The 20,623-nt window shown below is 38.7% G+C and overlaps 1 protein-coding gene across 1 annotated transcript in view; it reads left to right on the top strand.

Moving 5' to 3' along the window:
* The first annotated feature begins 349 nt into the window (after positions 1-349).
* MBTPS2 (membrane bound transcription factor peptidase, site 2) overlaps positions 350-20,623 on the top strand; it is a 40,918-nt gene continuing 20,644 nt past the window's right edge. The window contains exons 1-7 of the mRNA XM_030949273.1: positions 350-522; positions 5,401-5,549; positions 7,258-7,396; positions 11,156-11,259; positions 13,650-13,777; positions 17,526-17,644; positions 18,470-18,650. Coding sequence (XP_030805133.1) covers positions 448-522; positions 5,401-5,549; positions 7,258-7,396; positions 11,156-11,259; positions 13,650-13,777; positions 17,526-17,644; positions 18,470-18,650 — 895 coding nt within the window. The 5' untranslated portion in view covers positions 350-447. The remainder of the gene's footprint in view (positions 523-5,400; positions 5,550-7,257; positions 7,397-11,155; positions 11,260-13,649; positions 13,778-17,525; positions 17,645-18,469; positions 18,651-20,623) is intronic.

The raw sequence follows: 20,623 nt of genomic DNA, 5'->3' as shown, positions 1-20,623 counted from the left end.
CTGATCGCTGCCAGCGAACCCTCTCCGAAGAACCCACTGAAGGAAGCAGGTGAGGGGAAATTTAACCAGAGAAGGGGGACCCCCCGTGGCGCCCTCAGCCCGGGCCCCGCCCCTCAGCCCGGGCCCCGCCCTCAGCCCGGGCCCCGCCCTCAGCCCGGGCCCCGCCCTCAGCCCGGGCCCCGCCTCTCAGCCCCGCGGCGCCCTCAGCCCGGGCCCCGCCCCTCAGCCCGGGCCCCGCCCCCTCAGCCCACCAGCCCCACTGCGCACGCGCGCAGCCCTGACGCCCCGAGCGCTGCCCCTCGCCCCGGCCCGTGACGTCATGCCGCCACCTGCCCTCGCTCTACGCGCCTCCCGGAAGCGTCCGCCCGGGCAGCAGAGCCGGTGGGAGAAAGGTTCCGGGCCGGTTGGGTTCCGGGGCTGCCGCGCTGAGGCGCGGCGCGGCCCGCGATGATCCCGGTGCCGGTGGTGGTGACCGTGCTGGGCGGCTGGTGCGCCGTGTACCTGGCGGACACGCTGCTCAAGGTGAGGGCCGAGGGCGCAGAGCCGGACGGGGCCAGGAGGAGGCAGCGGCAGCCCCGTTCCCCCCGCGCCGGGCGGCCCGGGGCCCCGCTGCCGAGCCCGGGCTGGCGGAGCGGCCGCGCCCGGGCCGGGCCCGCTGCGCCCCGCGGGCTCTGAGGCGATCCCGGCCCCCGGCGCCCCTCCCGCCCCGCGGGCCGCCAGCCCCTGCTCCGCTTCTCCCGGTGCTGGGCTCCAAACGCCGCCCGGGAGAGTGCACGGGCTCCGGTCTGTGCTAAAGGACCGGGACCGCGGAAAGTTGGGGAAAACAGCTTTTAATAGACTGCTTAAGAGGCTCCGTGGCAGTTTAACGTGCTGTCTGGAGTTTATTATTAATTAAACCTAGCATACAACCTTGTAAGTTTGCGGTGTAGAGAGTATGTGCTATATAATGATGATTTTCCTAAAAAAATGTAAAAAGCAATGCATATTTATTTCTTTTGGATGTCTTTAGTTTTACTGGAGAAAATTTGAGACAGCACTCGATACAAATACTTCTTTAAAGAAATAAACTTTGGTCCTCGGAGAGTATTCGGAGACTCATTCTTTTCCTTCTGATATAGAGGGGAAGTTTTAAAAAGAAAATACACCAAGACATCATTTGTTAAATCTGGGATGCATCTGTGCATTGCTCAAATTTCATTAAGTGGTGTGGCATTGTTTTGGGTTCTTTTTTTTACAGATTTAGAGGTATGATTTCTAAGACATGACCGAAATTGCAAAGAATGCATACAAAGTAGGCTGTGTGCTGGTTAAATATGAGGAAAAATTAAATGAGAGGTTTGATCTGTAATTCTTAATTTTACAGTCCAGGAGCTGCATCTGTTTCTGCCAAGGCAGATAAAGCTTAGTGATACGAAAGTACAAAGTGTGCATTTTTTCACTCCTGTAAGATATAGGAAGACATACAAGAAAAATCAGGTGCTTAGAAAACTTGGAAAAGTGTCTCCCCCTGCAGCTAATTGGGGAGCAAATGTAGCTCTGTTAGTGATGAAAGCTGATAATTGCAAAATACAGTTTGTACATAATGACAATAACAAATGCAGTCATTTACCTGAAGACTTCTCAAATTTTCTTGCAGCAAATCTATGTTAAGTATTAAAAAAAACAAAACCAAAACAGCATTGTTTTGAAACACATGAGGTTAGCCAGGTACCAGAAGAACGTGCTCTGACTGAAGGTCAGCCAGGAGGCTGCTGCTTCTCTTTTGGCTGCAGCTTTGTGTCTGGTGGAGGCTCTTGGGCTGTGAAGCAAGAACTGAGCTCAGGTACCAAACCAGCTGTTGTGCCATGGTGCTGAGACCATTTGCATCTCTGAGATTCTGAAGATCTCTTTCTGCATTCGACCATAAAATCATTCTCTTCTGTACATAAGGAGAGCCACTGCATTTCTTGCTGCAGCAAGAGAAGGAAAAAAACCCGCTGCACTGGAGCCTACTTAATGCCTGATTTATGTTGAAAAAGAAGGGGGCATGCCTAGAATTATATAGCAAGCATGAGAATCCAGGAGTTAAATTTTAATTCTGATCTTTTAACTAAAAGTTGACCAAGGTTATTAATCCTCAGGAATTATGTGGGAGCTGTTGAGTTGCAGTGGTAGATCTCCTGTTGTACGTCTCAGTTGTAGGTTTCACTGTGAGTACCACAGTTGGAATGGAATTTGGATTAAATAACCAGATTTATATCATTAGGAAGCTCAGGTTGCTTGTTTTTCTGCTGGTACTGTGAATCTCCACCACCGTCGCAACCCAAGGCTGCCAGCAACCACAGCAACATTGTACTGTTTAATTAATTGGACTGTTTGAATCTCAAATCACTTTCAGTGTAATTACACCAAGAGGATATACAGAGCATGAGTGAAAAGTAATGTGGGAGCACTTTTCCATGAGTGATCCTGTTGATATTTTTGGCAAGAGAAGGATGTGTACTGTAACTTGAAGTTAATGTTTATTCTGTTTATTCTGTAAACCTGTTCAATGTGCAATTTTTTTTGCTCAGTTTGTTCCCTTACTGGTTTTGTTCAGATTTTCAGTATTTTATTTTGGCAGTCTCACTCCTAGACTACAATATAGAAATTATAATTGTGTATAAATGTATTTTTGTCCAGCTAAATCCACATTTTATAATATTGCTAGAACTAAAAGATACATGTGTGTCAGGAAACTAAAGCTATGCCAAATCAAGCTGGAATTTTGAATGTTAAGTCTCCCTTGTTGCTCCTCGTTGTACTACTGCCACCAATATTTTCACTGAAGTTTGGATTCTGTAAGAGAGAATCACTCAGACCCCTAAATTCCTTCTCCCCAGCATCCTAAGTCATCACATTTCATCCTGCCTGAAAGATCAGGAGCAAGTGAAGTGCAGGAGGTTGTCCCTCCTTCTGCTGTGGGAAATAAAGGATGCATTAGACACGTTCAGTCAAGGTTGGCTCTCAGCTTTTAAGGTCAGGAAGCTGAAATGATTCAGAGCTCTTGAACAGATTTTGCTAGCAGAGAAGAATGTTAAGGACTCCTGCTTGCTGGCAGGTACCTGTGGAGCTCCTGTGTCCAGCAGGTGTCCAGCATTTTAAAGGCTGCATAAATAAATAGGTGTAGCCTTTATAGTAAAAACTAATCTATCAAATTAACTAATCTCTTAGATCTCAAAGAAGCAGGGCCAAGGCCTGTGTGGAAGCAGCTTGAAATGAAGCATACAAGGGCATGAGGGTGTGTGTTTAATGTGGTGATCCCACTGAGATCAGGACAGAAGTAGCAAAACTTTGAAAAGATATTTTTAACATATTTTGCAAAAGTTTGCAGCCATTTAGTGATCATGAATAACATTTACACAACATATGAGGAAAATACAAAAGAAAAATTTTTGGTACTTTTCCACATTTGACAGCTGTGTGGTCAGTGATTCCATATTCCTCATGGAAAACTTTGTACTTATTTATGTCTTGCTAGGACAGTGAAGCTGTGATGTTGCTGGAATGAATTCTAAGGGATGAATTTTTGGCAATTCTAGGGGAAAAAAAGTGGGGTTTGCATGAGATAGAAGGAACACATTTTCAAGTGTCAAATCAATGTATCTGATTAACTTTATTAGGATAATGTATTAGGGTTGTTCTGAGGGTTTTTTTTGACTGTGTGAATGAATAGGACTTTGTTTTGTATTTCACAAAAGACAGTTTCTCATATCAGGGATTCTTAATGATGTATGTATTTTTGTTCTTAATTATCTGGTAGATTATGTGAGGTCTTTTTCTTTGTTTCCTTGGCTTATGTATCACTTATTGTGTACAAGTCTAATCATCTTTGTGATCTCTTCTGTTATCATTAGCAAAGGCTGATATGATTGTGGACACTAAACTTAATGATACCACAGGTAGTGAGTGGTATTGATGGGAGTGCATTACAGTGAAAATTTCTGTTGGTGTCCTCAGCTGACAGAATGAAAATGTGGCTGAAATCAGTAGGGTGAAGAAGAAGGAAATGATACAGAAATATATAGGCAGAAAGGATAAATGGTGTAATAGGTGGTACGTGAACAATGGCTCAAGTAAATGGGTCTCACAGCTGAGGAGATTTGTTATTTGAAATCAACTTTTAGTGTTCAAGATTTAATTAATTTGACAAAATGAGAAAATTTGACAAAATGACAAAATGAGAAGTGTGCAGTATGAGATCCTCAACCCCTAGCACCACTGTGGTGCAGGGCAGGAGGAATGCAAGGAATTGGCAAGTGCTAAATTTGTTCAAAGGACCACAGACAAGAGCCAGAAACTTGTGGAGTTCCTTGTTGGGGAGGAGAAGGGAGCCTGTTGTGAACTGCACATTCTGGATGTCTTCAGTAGGTGCTGCTGCTTGTGGGGATCCTTGGGAACAGTGCTCCAGTTCAGACAGCTCCAAAGACTTGTCTGGATTTTATCAGAGACACTCCTGCCTTGGGAACTGCCCAATGTCAGAAGGCTCAAAGCTCACGTGTGCTTTTCCTGAGCTCTGAGTTCCTCGAGGAAAGCATTCCTTCACCTGGGTTTCTGACACAAGCTTCCATGAAGCAGGTGACTAAAGCCTATTGAGAATGCAGGCACCATAAAGTAAAGTTAGCAATTGCAAAAACCATGTCTATTGGTCTATAATTTAAGGTAATGCTGCAGATAAGTATTCATAGGTCACATTTCTCATCAAGAGAAATCTTTGGAATTAGCGGAAGTGTCTTGAAATGCTGTGAAGTTACCATAATGAAACTGCTATTGCAATACAGGTGGAGAATTTTAAATTCCTTGTGGTTTTTTGTTAGCCTGATCAGATATTCCAGATCCTCTTTAGGCATAGTATTTGTATTTGAAAAATAGACCTTCTTTTTATCCTTACTAACAGGTATCTGCAATACTGAGCCATATCTCATCTGTATTAGAAAGTTTTTTTCAGCTGGAGACAAAATGTTTCATTATAGTGGTTTTTAAAATGTTTATTGTAATATAATTACATGTTGAAAGAATACCATCAACAGTCTCTAACCTTCTAACCAGAAAGTAGAACTACTGAAAGGGATTTAACACTAGGAAAGATGATGCAGGACCTTGTTTGTCACATAACTCTGGATACCCAATCTCTCTCACAAACCTACAGATGTTGGAAATAACATCAGAACAGTGACATAACTTTTATGACGTTACATGTGACATAACTTTTTCACATTACATGTCACACCTACCTATATGTCAAAATGTAAATAAGGTGTAGGACATTTACTTGAAATTATGTATCTGTTTTTATATAAACAGATCACCTTTACTGCTTGGTCACATTACAAAATCTTCCTAGAATGTTTTGGTCAAACTTGGTTTTCTGTTGTTTTGCAGTCCTCCAACTCTCTGAAGGCGTCCTACGAGGACTGGCTGCTGACGTACGGCCTGAGCGTCTCTCCCTTCCACCTGCGCTGGCAAACCGCGCTCTTCAACCGCCAGTTCTACAACTGGGGGAGATGGAAACCCAAATTTCTCTACTTATGGTACCAATTCAGCCTCCTTTTTCTTCTGTCAGAGTCAACAATTGAACAGTTGTGCCTTTCAGCATTAGAAGGGCAGTGGGTAGACATAGATATTTTAATAGGCTAATGATTAAACCACTTGGAGTGGTTGCTCTAATTGTACTGTGCCAGTATAAGTATTTAACCTCTTCTAAAAAATACATAAATGTAATACAGGTTGCATATTGAGATTCTATAAAACTAGAAATCCTTAAACTATTTTTATGTGTGGTTTGAAGTATGCATAGTTCTGAAGAGTACTGCTGTTACATGCAATACTGCAATACAGAAGTAGGTCTGAAAGCAGCTGCTCAGATCCTAGATCATTCCCAGTGCTGTAGATTTAGCTCTCCCAGTCGCTACAGTTTACAAAGTATTCAGAGCCAGCCATGTACCTGTAGTTAATCATTGCCCAGACATTCAGCAATGATACCTGCTCAGGAGCACCTTGCTTACCTTCTGTCTTTTATCTGCCTACACCTTTCCCTGCAAAGGTGCACAGTGCTGGGAATGGGTAGATAAGTAGGGTGGTCTAATATGGGTGCTCCTGGACTAGTATAGAAACTATTCTTCAGTTGCCTTCCTAGCATTACTTTGTATCTGAAAATATAAAATTAGTAAGGTTTGAATTTATTTTCATTTCCTGTATTGCTACCCTCAGTGAGATAGTAATAAAAGAGAGGTCTGCTTCAAATTGGTTTCTCTAGTATGTAATGATTTTGTAATAATCAGTCTGAAATAGCTCTATATCAATTACAATTTTTAATGTGTATAATTTATTACAGTATAATGTTTCCACTAGTCTCTTTAATTAACATTACAAGTACATGTTGCTTAAAATAAATCTACTAATTCCCAGTGAGCTTCATTAAGGTTGATACGAGAATAGTTGAGCTGTTAAGAGAGGAGGAAGGATTGGTAGTGAGGTGTATGTGCTGGATTTGCAGCATGGAAGTTTTTTTAGTTAGAAAAAAAAAGAGTTATCACATCCTTCAGCTATAGGACAGTGTAAAATAAAAATAATAATATTAATGCTGAATAAAAATTTGTCACTAGGCAGAGTGACATGAATTGAAATTATTTTCAACATTGATTTTAATGAAAAATTGGTGAGGAGAAGAACAATGTAGCTTAAGAAATTGGTGTTAATGTGGTTTTGCAGTTGTACTTTTTTAGTTGCTCTTTAATAAAGGTTCAGTCTCATTTATTGTTCTTTAGCCCGTTTTATTGTTTGTTGGAATGATGCAAAACGTACTGAAGAACATAAGCTGCCCCGTAATTTGATCCAGGTCTGTATTTATGTGATGCTGTCATGCAGCATGGCAAATTATACATTGTTAGTTACAAGTTTCTATATTCTTATAAACTTATATATTCATTGCTGCAGGCAAGTTACATGTATTGGGTAACTGAATAAAAGTATTTGAAAATTGATCAGGATATGGTTTGGAGGTAGAACATTTATTAAACAAGGAGAATATAAGTTACTAGTGTTATTAGTGTATATTATTGTTGATAGTTTCCTTAAGTGTTTTTGTACTAGATTGTTGGTGAATTGTGGTAGCATCAGGTAAGTTTTGCCCTGTGTTTTGTGCAGTAGCTTGTGCTGTAAAGCAGAGATTTACATAGCCGGAGATGACACCTTTTTCTCTCAGCTATGCATTGCTGAACTCTTTGCTTCTCTGTATAGGTTCAGCATAGGAATGGTGTTTGGAATAGTTGCCATGTTTGGCTCTGTTATTCTGCTTGGGAAGACCCTGCTGCAAACACTGACCCAGATGCTCACCGAGGCTCCAAAAGCCCAGAATGATCGAATGTTGCAAGTTGTGGTGAGTGTTTGCTCCTCAGGTCTTTGTTTGAGAACTGTGTACAGATATAAAGCAGCTTCTTAAGGGGGTATGGGATGCTAAAATATTCCTATGCAAGAATGACCCAGCTCCTGATGTCCATCTACATGAAAATGTGCTGGTTTTTTACCAGCCTTAAAAATGGGAGAGTGGGTATAGAAAAAGTGAAAATGAAGGCAAACATGTGGAAGAGTTTATGTTAAAAATCCTCAGGAGTGGGAATTGGATAATCATTTTGAAAAGCCCTAAATTATAGTACTAAGAATAAAATTATAGTACTAAGCATATAAAACTGAGTTAAGAACTCATTTCCTGCAAGCTGTGCAGTAGGCTCTGGTGACCTTACAGTTTGCAGAGCTCATACATAATTGACAAGAGGAGACAAGTTCTGTTTCTTTTAATACAATTGAAAACAGCAGTGGAAAAGGAAAGAAGGGCAAAAAACTTCATGTGATAGTAGAAGCAAAGAATCATTAGTGAGGAGGTATTTTTTGATTCTTCAAGGACTTGTGACTTAATTTACTATGTGAAATTTCAAGTGCTGTTTCTGGCAGTATCAAAGTTCAATGATATATTTAATTGTTCTGTGCATTTCTGGTGCTGGACAATATATTGTGTGGTTTTAGAATGGAATGTATTTCACAGGATAGGGGAGATTGCAAGTACTGTCTTTTTAATCTCTTTGCATGGCAGTAGTGGAAGAACTGACATTGCTTTGCAACAGTTTTAACCTGGAAGGATTCCTAGTCACCTTTATTATACCATGAGTGCAATGTGGCCAAAATGTATGGTCATTTTCCTAAAATTCAGAAAGTGTTATTGGGTTGCTCTGCCTTTTGCTACATGGCTTAGAGCAGAGGTGCCCAGCCATGTTACTCTATTTAAGTACTCAGCTCTTCAAGTTACCACATGTTGGGAATTGTGTGCAGACACAACTGACCTTCCTGTAAGCACTAAACTGACTGCATGCAGCTAGACTGGCATGAGTGCACGAAGCCTGATTTAGCATGTGCCATAAACGCAGTGCCTTTGGGTGGCTGGGTCTGTTTCCCACAGGCAGAGTGAATATACAGAGTTCAGTGTGTGTTGGAAAAAGCAGACAGTGAGACCTGAAGGGGAACCACTGTCACTGCCACTGCTATCCCCTGTCCAGAGCCTGCTCCTGAATTACCTCCAGGGGCAGACAGGAGTGGGCAGTCTGTGCATCTGGGAGGGCATGAGCTGAACATGAGACAGAAAATTTTGTAATTTACATTCCTACAGGATCTGTCCTAACATTTCTGGAGTTCCTTTACATCTTCATTTTCTGAGGTCATTGTATGGATCCGTCCACTTTTGTGACCCCAGAGTAAAGTGGTCATTGACAATATATTGCTCTTTGGAGAAAATAACACAGACACAACCAAAGTAAAGATGAGCCTTTGGAATTAATCTGGTGTAAACTGGAACAATGAAAGTAGAAAAGTAGGATAATGTTCACAATTTCAATGTGGACTTGTTTCCTCAGTGACTGCCTCCTGGCAATATCACTGCATTCAAACCAAGGATTGACTGGCTCTGAAAACAGTTTAATAGATAGGAATAAAGTCATGCGTGGGGATAAGGTTACTTCTCCTAAGTTGTGGTTCTCTTCCTTTCTTACCTCATTCTTTCATTTTTGAATGGTCACGGTTGTACAATTCTGCCTTTAGCAAGTTTCAGGTTTTTTTTAAGGGGAATGTGCTAGTGTAAATTGCCACCAAAAAGAGATTTATGTGGTTAGAGGTGAAGAATGACTTAGGAGGATCTTCCCATTAAAATTGTTTACCTGTATTTGGCTGCCTGGAAGAGAGCAAATTAGTTTTAAAAAACCCAACAAAACCTCACTTTTTCTTTGTAAACCTAATTTTAGCCTGTGGCTTAAAGCTGTTTAGCCTTTACCCTCTGGGTGTGGAGAGAGGGAGAAACAGTTGTACTTATATTTTATTAAGATTTTTATATGCTTCCTCTTTTGTTCAGTCACGTACTTGATGTAAAATACCTGTTTATAGGTAACTGGGCTCTTTCTCTTCAGCTGCCCCCTCCTGTGTTGGTTGCCTACTGACAAAAGTAGGAAAGAGGCAGATTAGTTACAAGCAAAGGATCTTCTTTTACTAAAGGCATTTCCAGAAGGCCATAAAATACAAGCATGCTTTTTAACAAAATACTGCTATTGATTGCAGAACCCTTCATGAGAGGTAACTTCTGTTTTAGGTGAATCTTAAAATAGTTTCTTTGACGTAAAGTCTGAAAGCATCTGGTTCTGGTTCTAGCAGGCTGTAGTCATGATGGAATGGAGATGGCAGCTCTTGCTGCTGCCATCTGTCCTCCCACTGCAGAGGCAGCACCACTGAAGTGATGCATTAGTGCCACCAGCTGATGCTGTAATGCAAGCAATGATGTTTCAGAAATGAAGTGTGGCTGTCTTTCATGCTGTGAGATACCAAGCTGAGCCAGTTAAGGTAAATTCCTTGGTCACCATCACACTGGACAGAACTTGTGAGGTGATTAACATTAATAAATCCTTTTGAAGGATTTAATTTAGCTAGATTGTCTCAACCAACTCTTGTAGAGTTCTGCTACATGAGTAGGTAAATGTATATAAGTGAAGAATGTGCAGGACTGAACAAAGGTAGAATACAGCCTACCTAGTTGGATGTGCTGCCTTTTGTTTTCCATGATGCTGGGTTTTACAGAGTTCTGTAGACAGGCCAGGAGTTTTTGCCCACAGCATCTCTTTTGTGAGGCTGGATTGCAACTGATGTTGTGTTCACATCACAGCATACCGGAGTGCAGCCTGCCTTGAGTAGAAAAAGCTGTAGATCTGACAGGAGAAATGTCCCAGAGCAATCCCGCTGCAGCTCAGCAGCTGAGGGTGATGGAGCTGAGCAGGAGGAAGGAGGAGATGGTTCCTCGTGCTTTGACTAGTGACCGCTTTGAAGCTTGTCTGGAAGCAATTGGTGTCTCATGACAAGCACAGTGAAGGACCTGGGAGTGGTGGGAATCTACAACAATGGGAAGAATATGAGGGGCCTGCATATTATGTCTTAGGTAAATTAAAATAGTATGCTCATTTCAATATGGGTTTTTTTAAGGTTAAATTGCCATGTGTAGACTACCAAAACCTGAAGAATAGATGAAAATTACTTTTTTTTTCTGATGCTGTAAACTGCAATAATTTTGTGATTTGTATAGGAAGAGAGAAGGAAGAGACGGACTGTTCAGCTGTCAACTCATTTTTGAATTTTTCATGTTCATACTTTTTGGAGTGCCTTACAATTTTTATTATTTTCTTTTGAAAGGTGGATCTCTTCTATAGCTATGTGACTGGCTGCAGGAAATTGTAAACTAATGCTCACAGTGTCAAACCTGTTTCATTTGAATGGAAGCCTGTGTACAATTTTATAAACTTCTCGAGCTTGATATAGAGTAGGATTTGTTTGGTCAGAGCTGTGGGGAATATATAGGGCAGAGAGAAGGCTTTTGTGCCTGGAGAGCTTTTTAATGTTCCACAAAAGAATATATATTTAATATACTTTAAAACACAGTGAATAAGTTGGTAAAAGAGGTGCAAACTGATCGTGCTGCATTGAGAACAGCCCCTGTTCTACCATGGGTGTGAAGAAGTGAGTGAGAGCAGCAAATTTAGGAGCAGAATGATTTGTTTTTGTACCTCTTGTTTTCCTCCTGTGTTTTGTTTTGTTGTCATGCCCACATCAACAGGTGCCTGGTGTCAATTTGCCCATCAGCCAGCTGACCTATTTCTTCTCTGCAATCCTCATCAGCGGTGTGATACATGAAGTCGGCCATGGGGTGGCAGCTATTCGGTAATTTGTTTTGCTTTTGTGCTACTCTGACAACAAAGCCAAATATTCCAGAGCAGTTACCTAGCCGTGAATGTTGTTAGCCCTGCTTTGTTTTATCTAGAGAGTCTGTTTAGTCTGTAATTCCTTCCTTAGATTTGAAGTTTGGAAGGGTGTACAAATTAGGGATAGAGTTTTAGTACAGTGTCTATTATACAGATCATGAGAAGGGACTTCTGCTGTGCAAATATAGCATCAGGTTTAAAACTATTTTTTTTTTAAGTGGCCCTGTTTCTTATACAGCAATTTAATTTCTGTGCTTGTGGAACTTGAACTCATACTATTGCACAGTGATACTTTAAAACAGATTTTTAATTGATTTGTTTAAACATAGCTCATGAAATATGGTATGAACAGGTTGAAGCAATAACTTAGTCAAATGTGATTTGTCCCTGTTAACCTCAGTGATTTATTAGCTTTGATCAAAAATTATATTATTAATGTCCTTAACTATGATAATTACTTCACCAAAATTATTTGACAGGTTAGTCATTACTGTTAAATGCCACTTTATCATAAGAAGGTTAAGCAGTGATTACTGGGATCCTCCACATTTCTCCTGGGCAGTGTCATTCTCTCTTCTTTGAGCATAAAGCCCTAAATTGTTTCTCTGATTTTCCTGAATATAGGAAGTCATGACTGCATTTTAACCCATATACTACCTTTTTTGTAACCCCAAAGGTTCTCACTCAAAAGAATGGTTTGAGAACCTCTGTGTTTCATACGCTCTGCTTGTCTTTCAGCTTTCTTCCCTCAAATATTCACAGGGAATTTTCTGTGGAGGATGAACCTTTTGCTTATGCCATCACAGGAAGAAGCAACAAAATTTTCTTTCTAGTGCATGTTGCTGGCAGACTGCAGAGAAGCTAGGAGTTACTACATAGCTCTTTTTAAGCAGAAAGAAAGAATAATTCTTGTATCTTAATGGTGTGATATCTTTATTCAAGGTCTAGAGCAAAGGCTTTGAATATTCAATTTTGGGTTATATTTTTGTCAAAAAATTATTTTTCCAGCTATTTCCAGAGGAGAAATTAGTTGGTCCAATGTACATTGGTGGCCAATGTTGCTGCTGCTGTTTTCTTCTTGACTTTTTTATTCTCTTTCTGGCACAGGTTGGGTCTATAGTGCTGTTACTGTAAATTCTCAAGGTTTCAACTTCACTAAAAAGCTGTGCTCTGGACAAATTTTAATATTCTGGCAAGTCACTTAGCCTTCCTGAAATCTAATACATTTTTGCCAACTTCAGTTCTAGAAAGCAATACCTGTGAACTATAAGGGCTTAAATATTTGAGCCTTAGCTTAGTCAAGGTTCATACCAAACAAGTCTTTTTCTTCCTCCCTGTGTATCTTCTACCCAAGTCATGAAATCCTGAACAGGCATTAAACTGCCTATTATTAATTGGTAGCATGATATGAGTTAGCTCCACAGTATTAGTGTGAGACTTAATTCTGAATAGTTTTGTATAATTCTTTGTCTTCTTTTGGTGTTTATACACATTAAATAGATAAATGTAAACAAGGAAAAGGTTAGATCCAGTATATTGTCTTAAGTAAAGATAGGGGATGAGCTGATCTCTGCCTGGTTTGTCTTGGAACATGATTTTGCCATGACTCTCTTAAGTCCCTTGTACAATTTCTAGCTTCAAAAAACTTTAATGTGTATGTTCCAAAAATTCCATTTAAAAGTAATTGCAAAACCCTTGGAAAAAATATTATCTGTATAGTAGTGTCAGCTACTAATATATTTCAATAGAATCATGGAGTGTTATGGTTTGGAAGGGCATTAGCATATGTCCTTTTAACCTCTTGACTTGTTTTCATTTTTTCAGATGACATTTCCCTCATTTTTGTTAGTTTACAATGTACTCTAAGGTCCGTTTAGGAGAAACAGAGGAATTTAAATTTCCAGAACTGTGGAAGTATTTCTTTAAAAGGAAAGCAATTGATTCTTGCAAATATTTTTACATAGATGAGTTTGAAACTGCTTTTTACAGGCTACCATTTTTTTTCCTTATAAGAGCAATTACCCCAAATTTTGAAATATATGTTAACATGGAAGTTAGCTAGGTTTTTAAAAAGTATTTTGTATGTTACTGTTACCGGGAGACAGAAAAGAAGTTGAACTTGCCCTTTATGTTTTTACCAAACTTAAAAATGTGTAGTGCTTAGAAGTGGCAACTACTGCAGAAAACGTCCTTTAGTTTAATTATCTGTGAATTACTAATAGTATAAAAAGTAAATTAGTTTTATAATTATAATTTAGTCATTCTTGTTGTCAAAAACTGTGTGCTTTGTAGAATCTCTCAGTTACTCGTTTGTTTGCAGTTACATCACTTCACTTTTCTTCTTTTAAGAGAGCAAGTACGATTTAATGGATTTGGAATTTTTATCTTCATTGTCTATCCTGGAGCATTTGTTGACCTCTTCACAACTCACTTGCAGTTGATATCTCCTGTTCAGCAGTTAAGGATATTTTGTGCAGGTAATAGTTTGTGGATTTTTATTAAATCTTTGCTTAGCACCATTCTAAGGCATCATTGTGAATCTTTGATTGAATATTTAAGGTTTAGAATGAGTAAGTACCAAAGCTTCTCTTTACCTAATGGTGATCCTTCTGTTCTTGACCTGTGTTGGCATCTCAGAGAATCATTTGATCATTTCTGTCCTTATTGAGCTACTTTCTGGGCTAGAGATGTCACTTTCTGGGATCTTAAATGATTGCAAATTTCCTGACTTGAAGAACTTTATTCTATTCCAGATCCAATTCAGAATAGCTGTGCATAAGAAATTCCAGTTGTGTGGTTGGGGAAAAACCGGTTTCTGATGTTCCTCTCATTAGAAAGAGCTCTTGCATTAGGTGTAGGAGTTCCTCTGTGGTTTTTGTTTCTTTCTTCTTTGGGATGTTTCTGCACATTGTATTGCCTAAGTAGCAAAGCCTTGGAGCACACAAGCTGGGAAATACCGAGCCAGAATGGTGCTATGAGAAAAATGACTTCCTATCAACACAGGTCAACGTCCTTGAACAATTCACTACTGTTTTCTGCAATAGGAACAATCTATTTTTCAATAGTATTGTGATTTTCACTGACCTGTGAGTTGTGTTATTGTACAGGTCACTGTGTTTTGATGTTGCCATCAGGAGGAAATAAAGGTTAAAACACAAACATCCAAAGAGGGTCGTAGCTTATGGTTCCAGATAACCTCCAGATGTTTTTGAATTGATGTTTTCTGAAGTCTCTGGCTACTGTTGAGTAGAGCCTCATTGCTGTGAAAAGTCCAACTGAGACGGTGTTGTTCTGCCTGAGCCCCTTGTATGACTATTTCTAGAGACAAGGTGGCTCCCAAAAAACTGAAATAGAGATAGAAAAGTTATCATCTTGGTTCAGTTCTTGATGCTGATGTTTTTTCTGTTGCAGGCTACTAGCCAGCCTGTTGTAATGTTTAGTTATTAACTTTGTTTCTTGAATATTGTATCTAAAACATCATATAGAGGGTGAGCATACAGAAACCTTTAGTATGCATGTTTTCAAGCTTTCATAAATCAAGTAAATAATTACAAATGCTAGGTAAGTAAATATATCTGTATTCCAAATACCCAAATCAACAAAAATCATTCACATAAAATAAGCTAACTTTTAGGAAGCCCTGTTTCTCAAATTAATCTGTTTCCATTTCCATCTACTGGGAACAGAACTGAAAGAAAAGGCATACTGAATTTCAAAATGGTTTCCTTACATAGATTCCTGAGACATTAGCTAGAAAAATAGAATTCTAAGGCGTGATAGAAAATAATTGTTTGCGTGTTTGATGACAAGCAAACACCTGTAATTGTTTCTCAGGAAACCTGAAATAGGGGAATACAAGGCAGGAGCAGACATGTTGCAAGACTGGTCAGCATGAATGGCTTGCTTTCAGTTAGGTATAAGAAAAAAATGCATTTTTTCACAGTTTATGATAGATATACTTCAGAACTAGGATGTTTGATAATGATAAAATGCAATATTCAGTAAACAACCAATTTCTTTTATTTGTCAGAACAGTTGAATGAACCTATTCCTGGTGTTCAGAAATTTGAATTTAGGGAGATACGCTGATATTTTTGTATAGCAGCTAAGTAACAGAGCTAGACTAGAGGCCAATACCAAATATTCTTTTTGTAGTCCAGCTATAGTCTGGAGATTAAAGATATATTTTTTGTACAGCAGATGGCATCATATCTTCAAGAATAGGAAATGAGTGTTCTTGTAAGATTTGTGATATTTATAGCATAATTCCATGCCTATTAGATAGATGAAAAGGGATTCTGTGCAGCACCTTCTCGTAATTAGTTCAAATATTTGTTTTACTTTTTGAGATAGTTTTTAATACATTTAATCTTGTCTTTAACAGGAGTTAAATGTTTTTGGTTTTCTTAATTAAATAATAGTTAATAAATTATTTTAAGGTGTTTTAGGGTTGTGTAAAGTGTCTCTTCTCAAATGTAAGGAATTAGATGTCCAAGGATGAGGCTATTTTAGCAAAATGAAGTTGAAGGTAGACTGAGCAGTGTGCCTCTACAGGTATTCTGATTTAGAGCATGTTTATTTTTCTGTGGATCACCTGGGATGAGCTTATAAACCTTTCTATTTTAGACTTCTTGCCGTATTCCACGCAGCAAATGGTGTCAATTTTGGTAGCAAGGCCCTTTTTTCCTGTTTGAAAATATTCCTTGTCACTCTCTAGCAGTCCCATCACCTCTTGTTATTTTAAGGGTTGGGATTTTTTTCAGTTTACTCTGTGTAGCAGCCACACTGTTGAAAATAATTTTGTTTCCATTTTACATTTTTTGTCTTTTGTTAAGCTGAAAAAATATTTTTAAGACAAAAAGGTTAAAACAATAAAGTTAAAATATTTGCTCACTACTTCTAGATTTGTTGCAAATAAATGTGTGTATGTGAGATAAGGAGAACGGATTACAAAAACATTTCCTCTATCTGAGTGCCTTTCCATGAGATACAATTAAAACTATAGAAAAAAATTACTTTAAGAAGCATGTACCAGTGGAAATGGCAGCTTACTTCAAGGACTCCAAAAATGTTTCTCATTTCTCCAGCAATACAAGTGTGAAAGAAGATGAGGTTAGATGTGGAGATAGACAGGGGACATAAGTCTGCCATATGCTATGATTTCTGTGTTATAGACACTGCAGGAAAGATAGGTTTAATACATTTGTTAATGTATATTTAGTTGAATTCCTGTGCTGTAACTGCGCTGTGAGTACAGAATTGAATCAAACTCCTCACAACATGATGAAGGAAGAAGGAAATAAAGACTCTTCAACACTGAAAAGCGTTCCTGCATTGTTCATACAAAACTGTTTGTCCGAGAACACAAACTAATGAGAAAATTTGTGTAGTGCTGAATGTAGAAAGCCACAAAGCTTTGATGATGAGCACCAGCTGTGTCTTATAATAGTGGCTCATTGCTTCTTATGGAGAACCACATACTATAAAGATGGCAATTGCAAATATGTTCCCCAAAACAACGTGTCAGGAAGTGCTGCTGTTTGGTTTCTTGATGGGATTTTAGGTCCATATTTTCTTGTAGAAGAAGCTATTTTTTTCAAATAGTTTCCTAAATTCATTTGGCACATATACATGTAATAATTTTAATTTAAATAATATAGGTTACCATCATAAATACTGAATTACAAGTAAATTTCAGACATCTTGCTCTCTAGGACAAACAGTATTTATTCAAAAATAAGTCCATTTATTGAAATTCTTAATTTCAACAGTTTATTGTGGTAGAAGGTAACATGTAATTCCACTGGGTTTTCTTTAAATATTTATGATTGAAGACAACTCTGTATTTTAATAATTGATTCAGAAGCCCAGTTTCTCTTCTAGGTACATTACCCTCTCATACTTAAAAAAGCAGTGGTACATAAATCTTAATCTGGTGGAATGACACCTTAGAAATGGATTTACTGCTCTCCTGTCTTTTTTGATAGTATAATTCTCAGGGGCTTAAGAGTTTTCTCTAAAACTCCCTTACAAAGGGGCATTATAGAAACTAAAGTTTGTAATCTATGTACTCTTCTTTTATGCCTATGTTCACAAATTAACTTTTCATTTATTCTCGAAGTAATAATTTCAGGAAAGTTAATCAGAAGGCAGCTGTAGCATCATTTAAAAAACAGCTTTTTGTTATTAGTGTTTATTTAGAAACTTTTTTTGCCTTCTTTTTAGGGGTGTGGCATAATTTTGTTCTTGGTGTTGCCAGTTTCATGGTGTTGTTTCTGCTGCCAGCCATTCTTTTCCCTTTCTATTACACGGGTGTTGGGGCACTTGTCACTGAGGTAGCAGAGGTAAGAAGGATATTTGCTGTTTCCATGTTATATGCTTTGTGATCTGAAATGTACCTGTATCTCTGATTATCACAATCAGAATTGGTCAGTGCAGCTCTTTGCAGAATCTGATATACTGAATTTCTTGCTTAAAGGGTTTTCTTTCAGTCTCATGTATCTTAGTATTAGTAAATAAAGGAACATGATGTGAATAATCATAGACTAGTTAGCATACTATAAAACTGTTGAGACTTTTGTGATGAGTTTGCAGGTTTATTTCTGGTTTTAACTGTTTTTCAGTGTTGGCACAAAGCAAATCTACTGGAAATTGTGTTATCACTCCAGTTACTGCTATCTTTTTTCAATGTTAAAGATTATTTTGAGCTGATTTCCTTGTTTGGTCAGCTGGAAGCAAAGTAGAGATAGACTTCTGGGATTCTGGAAAGGAATGATTTTTTTTCTGATGTAAATACAGCACAGTTGAACAGCAGACCTGAAAGGTTTCAGTCTTTCTTGGACCTAAAAGTCAGTTGATAAAGCTCAGGAGAGAGTGGCATTTATAATGCTTTATTACCTTTGAAAATATAGTTACACCTGCTTTCTTGAAAAGTTTAGGGTATTAATTTAAGTTACTTGAACTTAATATGTTGTGAGTTTTCTTACCATTTTGACCTACATGAAAATACTCAAATTTTAAGATGTGTCCAGGACATCTGAAGACTTCCCTTTCCTTCCCCCCCATTTTTTAGTGTCTTAACCTAAAGATTTCATAGTATACACAGAACAGTAAACTAATCCTTGTTTATCCTCCCATAGTAATATGACTGGCTTCACTGTTCTTCTCAGGATTCTCCTGCCAATGGACCGAGAGGTCTTTTTGTGGGAGACCTTGTCACTAACCTACAAGACTGCCCAGTTTATAATGTGGAAGACTGGAATTCCTGTCTGGGAGACATTTCAGAGAAGTCACAGGTCGGCTACTGTGTAAGTGCAGCCACCCTACAGCAATTAAGCTTTCCAGCTAGAGGTATGACTTAAGGTGCTCTCCTCATTATTTTGTATGTTAATTAATCTATATTTTAATTTAATCATGTCTTAAAGACTATTTTGGATTTAGAATTTGTTGTTGGGGTCAGATTTATTGTAAGTCAAATCTGGTGTCCTGTCTTAAGCAATTACCAATGTGTCATGCTGTTTTGTAAAATCTGAGAGGGCTACACTTAGGAATTTCTCTTGTCTTTCAGTCATCTTGTACAAATATCCTGTATGATCTGAATAATAATATTTGCTTCTTTAGGATATTGCAGAACTTTGTTCTTAGCAGTAGTACAATTATCTCCTCTGTTTTAAGTTCTGTAAAATGGATCAAATCGGTGATCTTTTGCAGATGTAAATTTCATGTTACCTCACAGCTTTGATCAGCATGACATTGCAAATTATATGATTTAACCCAATGATGTGCTTTATTATGGCCATTTCTTCAGATGTGTCTCCCTATAGGGTTTTATGTCATTGCCCATAAACTCAGTTTTGTCTGGGTTGCACATACTGCTTCTGGAAGTCAGTCTGCTTCCTTCTGTTTCCTTTTATACATTAGAGTGCTTGTTACTCTAAGGGCTTATCCCCAAGAAACTGGAAAAAAAAAAGAACTGAACTAGAACAATAAACAAAAATTGAGTAGAACAAAAAAGAACAGTCAAGTTAAATTAGCTGAGTGTCTTGTGACATGCCCTGAAGCTCTCTAAAGTTTCTTTCATGCAAGCACTCATGGAAGCTGAATTCCAGAAGTAAGGGGCTGCTGCTGAGCAAAGCTTGTGGGAGGTTATTCCCACAGCTTGAAAATTGTCACTGCATTTTTCCATCATCCTGGAAATAAACAGGAGGTCTGGCAACTCGACTGTCTTTGGTTTTGATGCACTGTAGAATTTCTGTGACTCTGAAACAAAGTTGGGGTTTTTTTTTAATTATGCAAAGAAAGTGATCATATAGCTGATACTGAGATAAATATTTGAACTGGAAACTAGTGGAGTATGGGTAAGAACCTGCTTTTAGAGGTCTGACACTTTGAATTATGCCTCTGAAGAGGAGTGCAACTTTGGCCCATGCTTTCATCTGGGCAGGGATGGCAAGAACCAATTCTCAGATGTTGTAGGTATATATATCCTCAGATTCTGCTGTTCTCTGAAGTGCAATTTTGGAGTCATGGGTAATAAAACTGCATATTTTGCAGATGAACTAGTCCTATTTAGATTGGAACACTAGAGGCTTAGTGCTGGAGATTCAATATTGCTTCCCAGCCTGGTTGCTGTATTGTGTTAGCAGTCCATTGTCCCCATTGCTGCCTTCTAATCAGACCAGTCTGTCTGCATTTTCAGAGTCATAAGCCTCCAGCAGTGAGAAATATTCCTCTGAAATTAAATGAATTCTGTTTGGTCTTGAGCAGCTGTCATTTATCAAAAACTTGACAGTTCACAACTTGACATAAATACAGAGTATTGATAAAAATGTATATAGCAAATGGACTCCATCTAGTTGACTATAAAACAAATGGAGAGTGAACTATCTGAGTATTGAAGCTAGAGAGAAAACAATGCCCTAAGGAACTTTTTTAAATTAAAAGAAAAGTGGTTTCAATGTAGTTTATAAGAATACTAATTTCATGGTCATTTGCTATTCAAAAATATATGTGGTTTCTTAGCCTCAGGGTAATTGAAAAAAGGTTTGTACGGTACAGTGCTTGCACCTGTAAGCCTCAGGCATAAAGTTCCATGTCAGTGGATTGCAGGTTGTGCAGTGATAAATCAGCAGCCAGTATCACAGGCTTGATCTGCCTTGCTGTGATACAGGTCCTTACCCTGACCATTCTTCTGCATCTGTGTGTGTTTAAGCGGCACAGCAAGTTAGGCTTAATTCATTTCAAGAGCATATGTACAAAGGTTCTTTACCAGGCTAATTAAATCAAGGTCTAAAACATCATTTGTTCACTGCTGCAGCCTTCAA

The sequence above is a fragment of the Camarhynchus parvulus genome, chromosome 1 (assembly GCF_901933205.1).
Source record: "Camarhynchus parvulus chromosome 1, STF_HiC, whole genome shotgun sequence".
Lineage (NCBI taxonomy): Eukaryota > Metazoa > Chordata > Aves > Passeriformes > Thraupidae > Camarhynchus > Camarhynchus parvulus.
The sequence above is the reverse complement of the archived record's forward strand: the minus strand, read 5'-3'. Positions and strand labels throughout refer to the sequence as shown.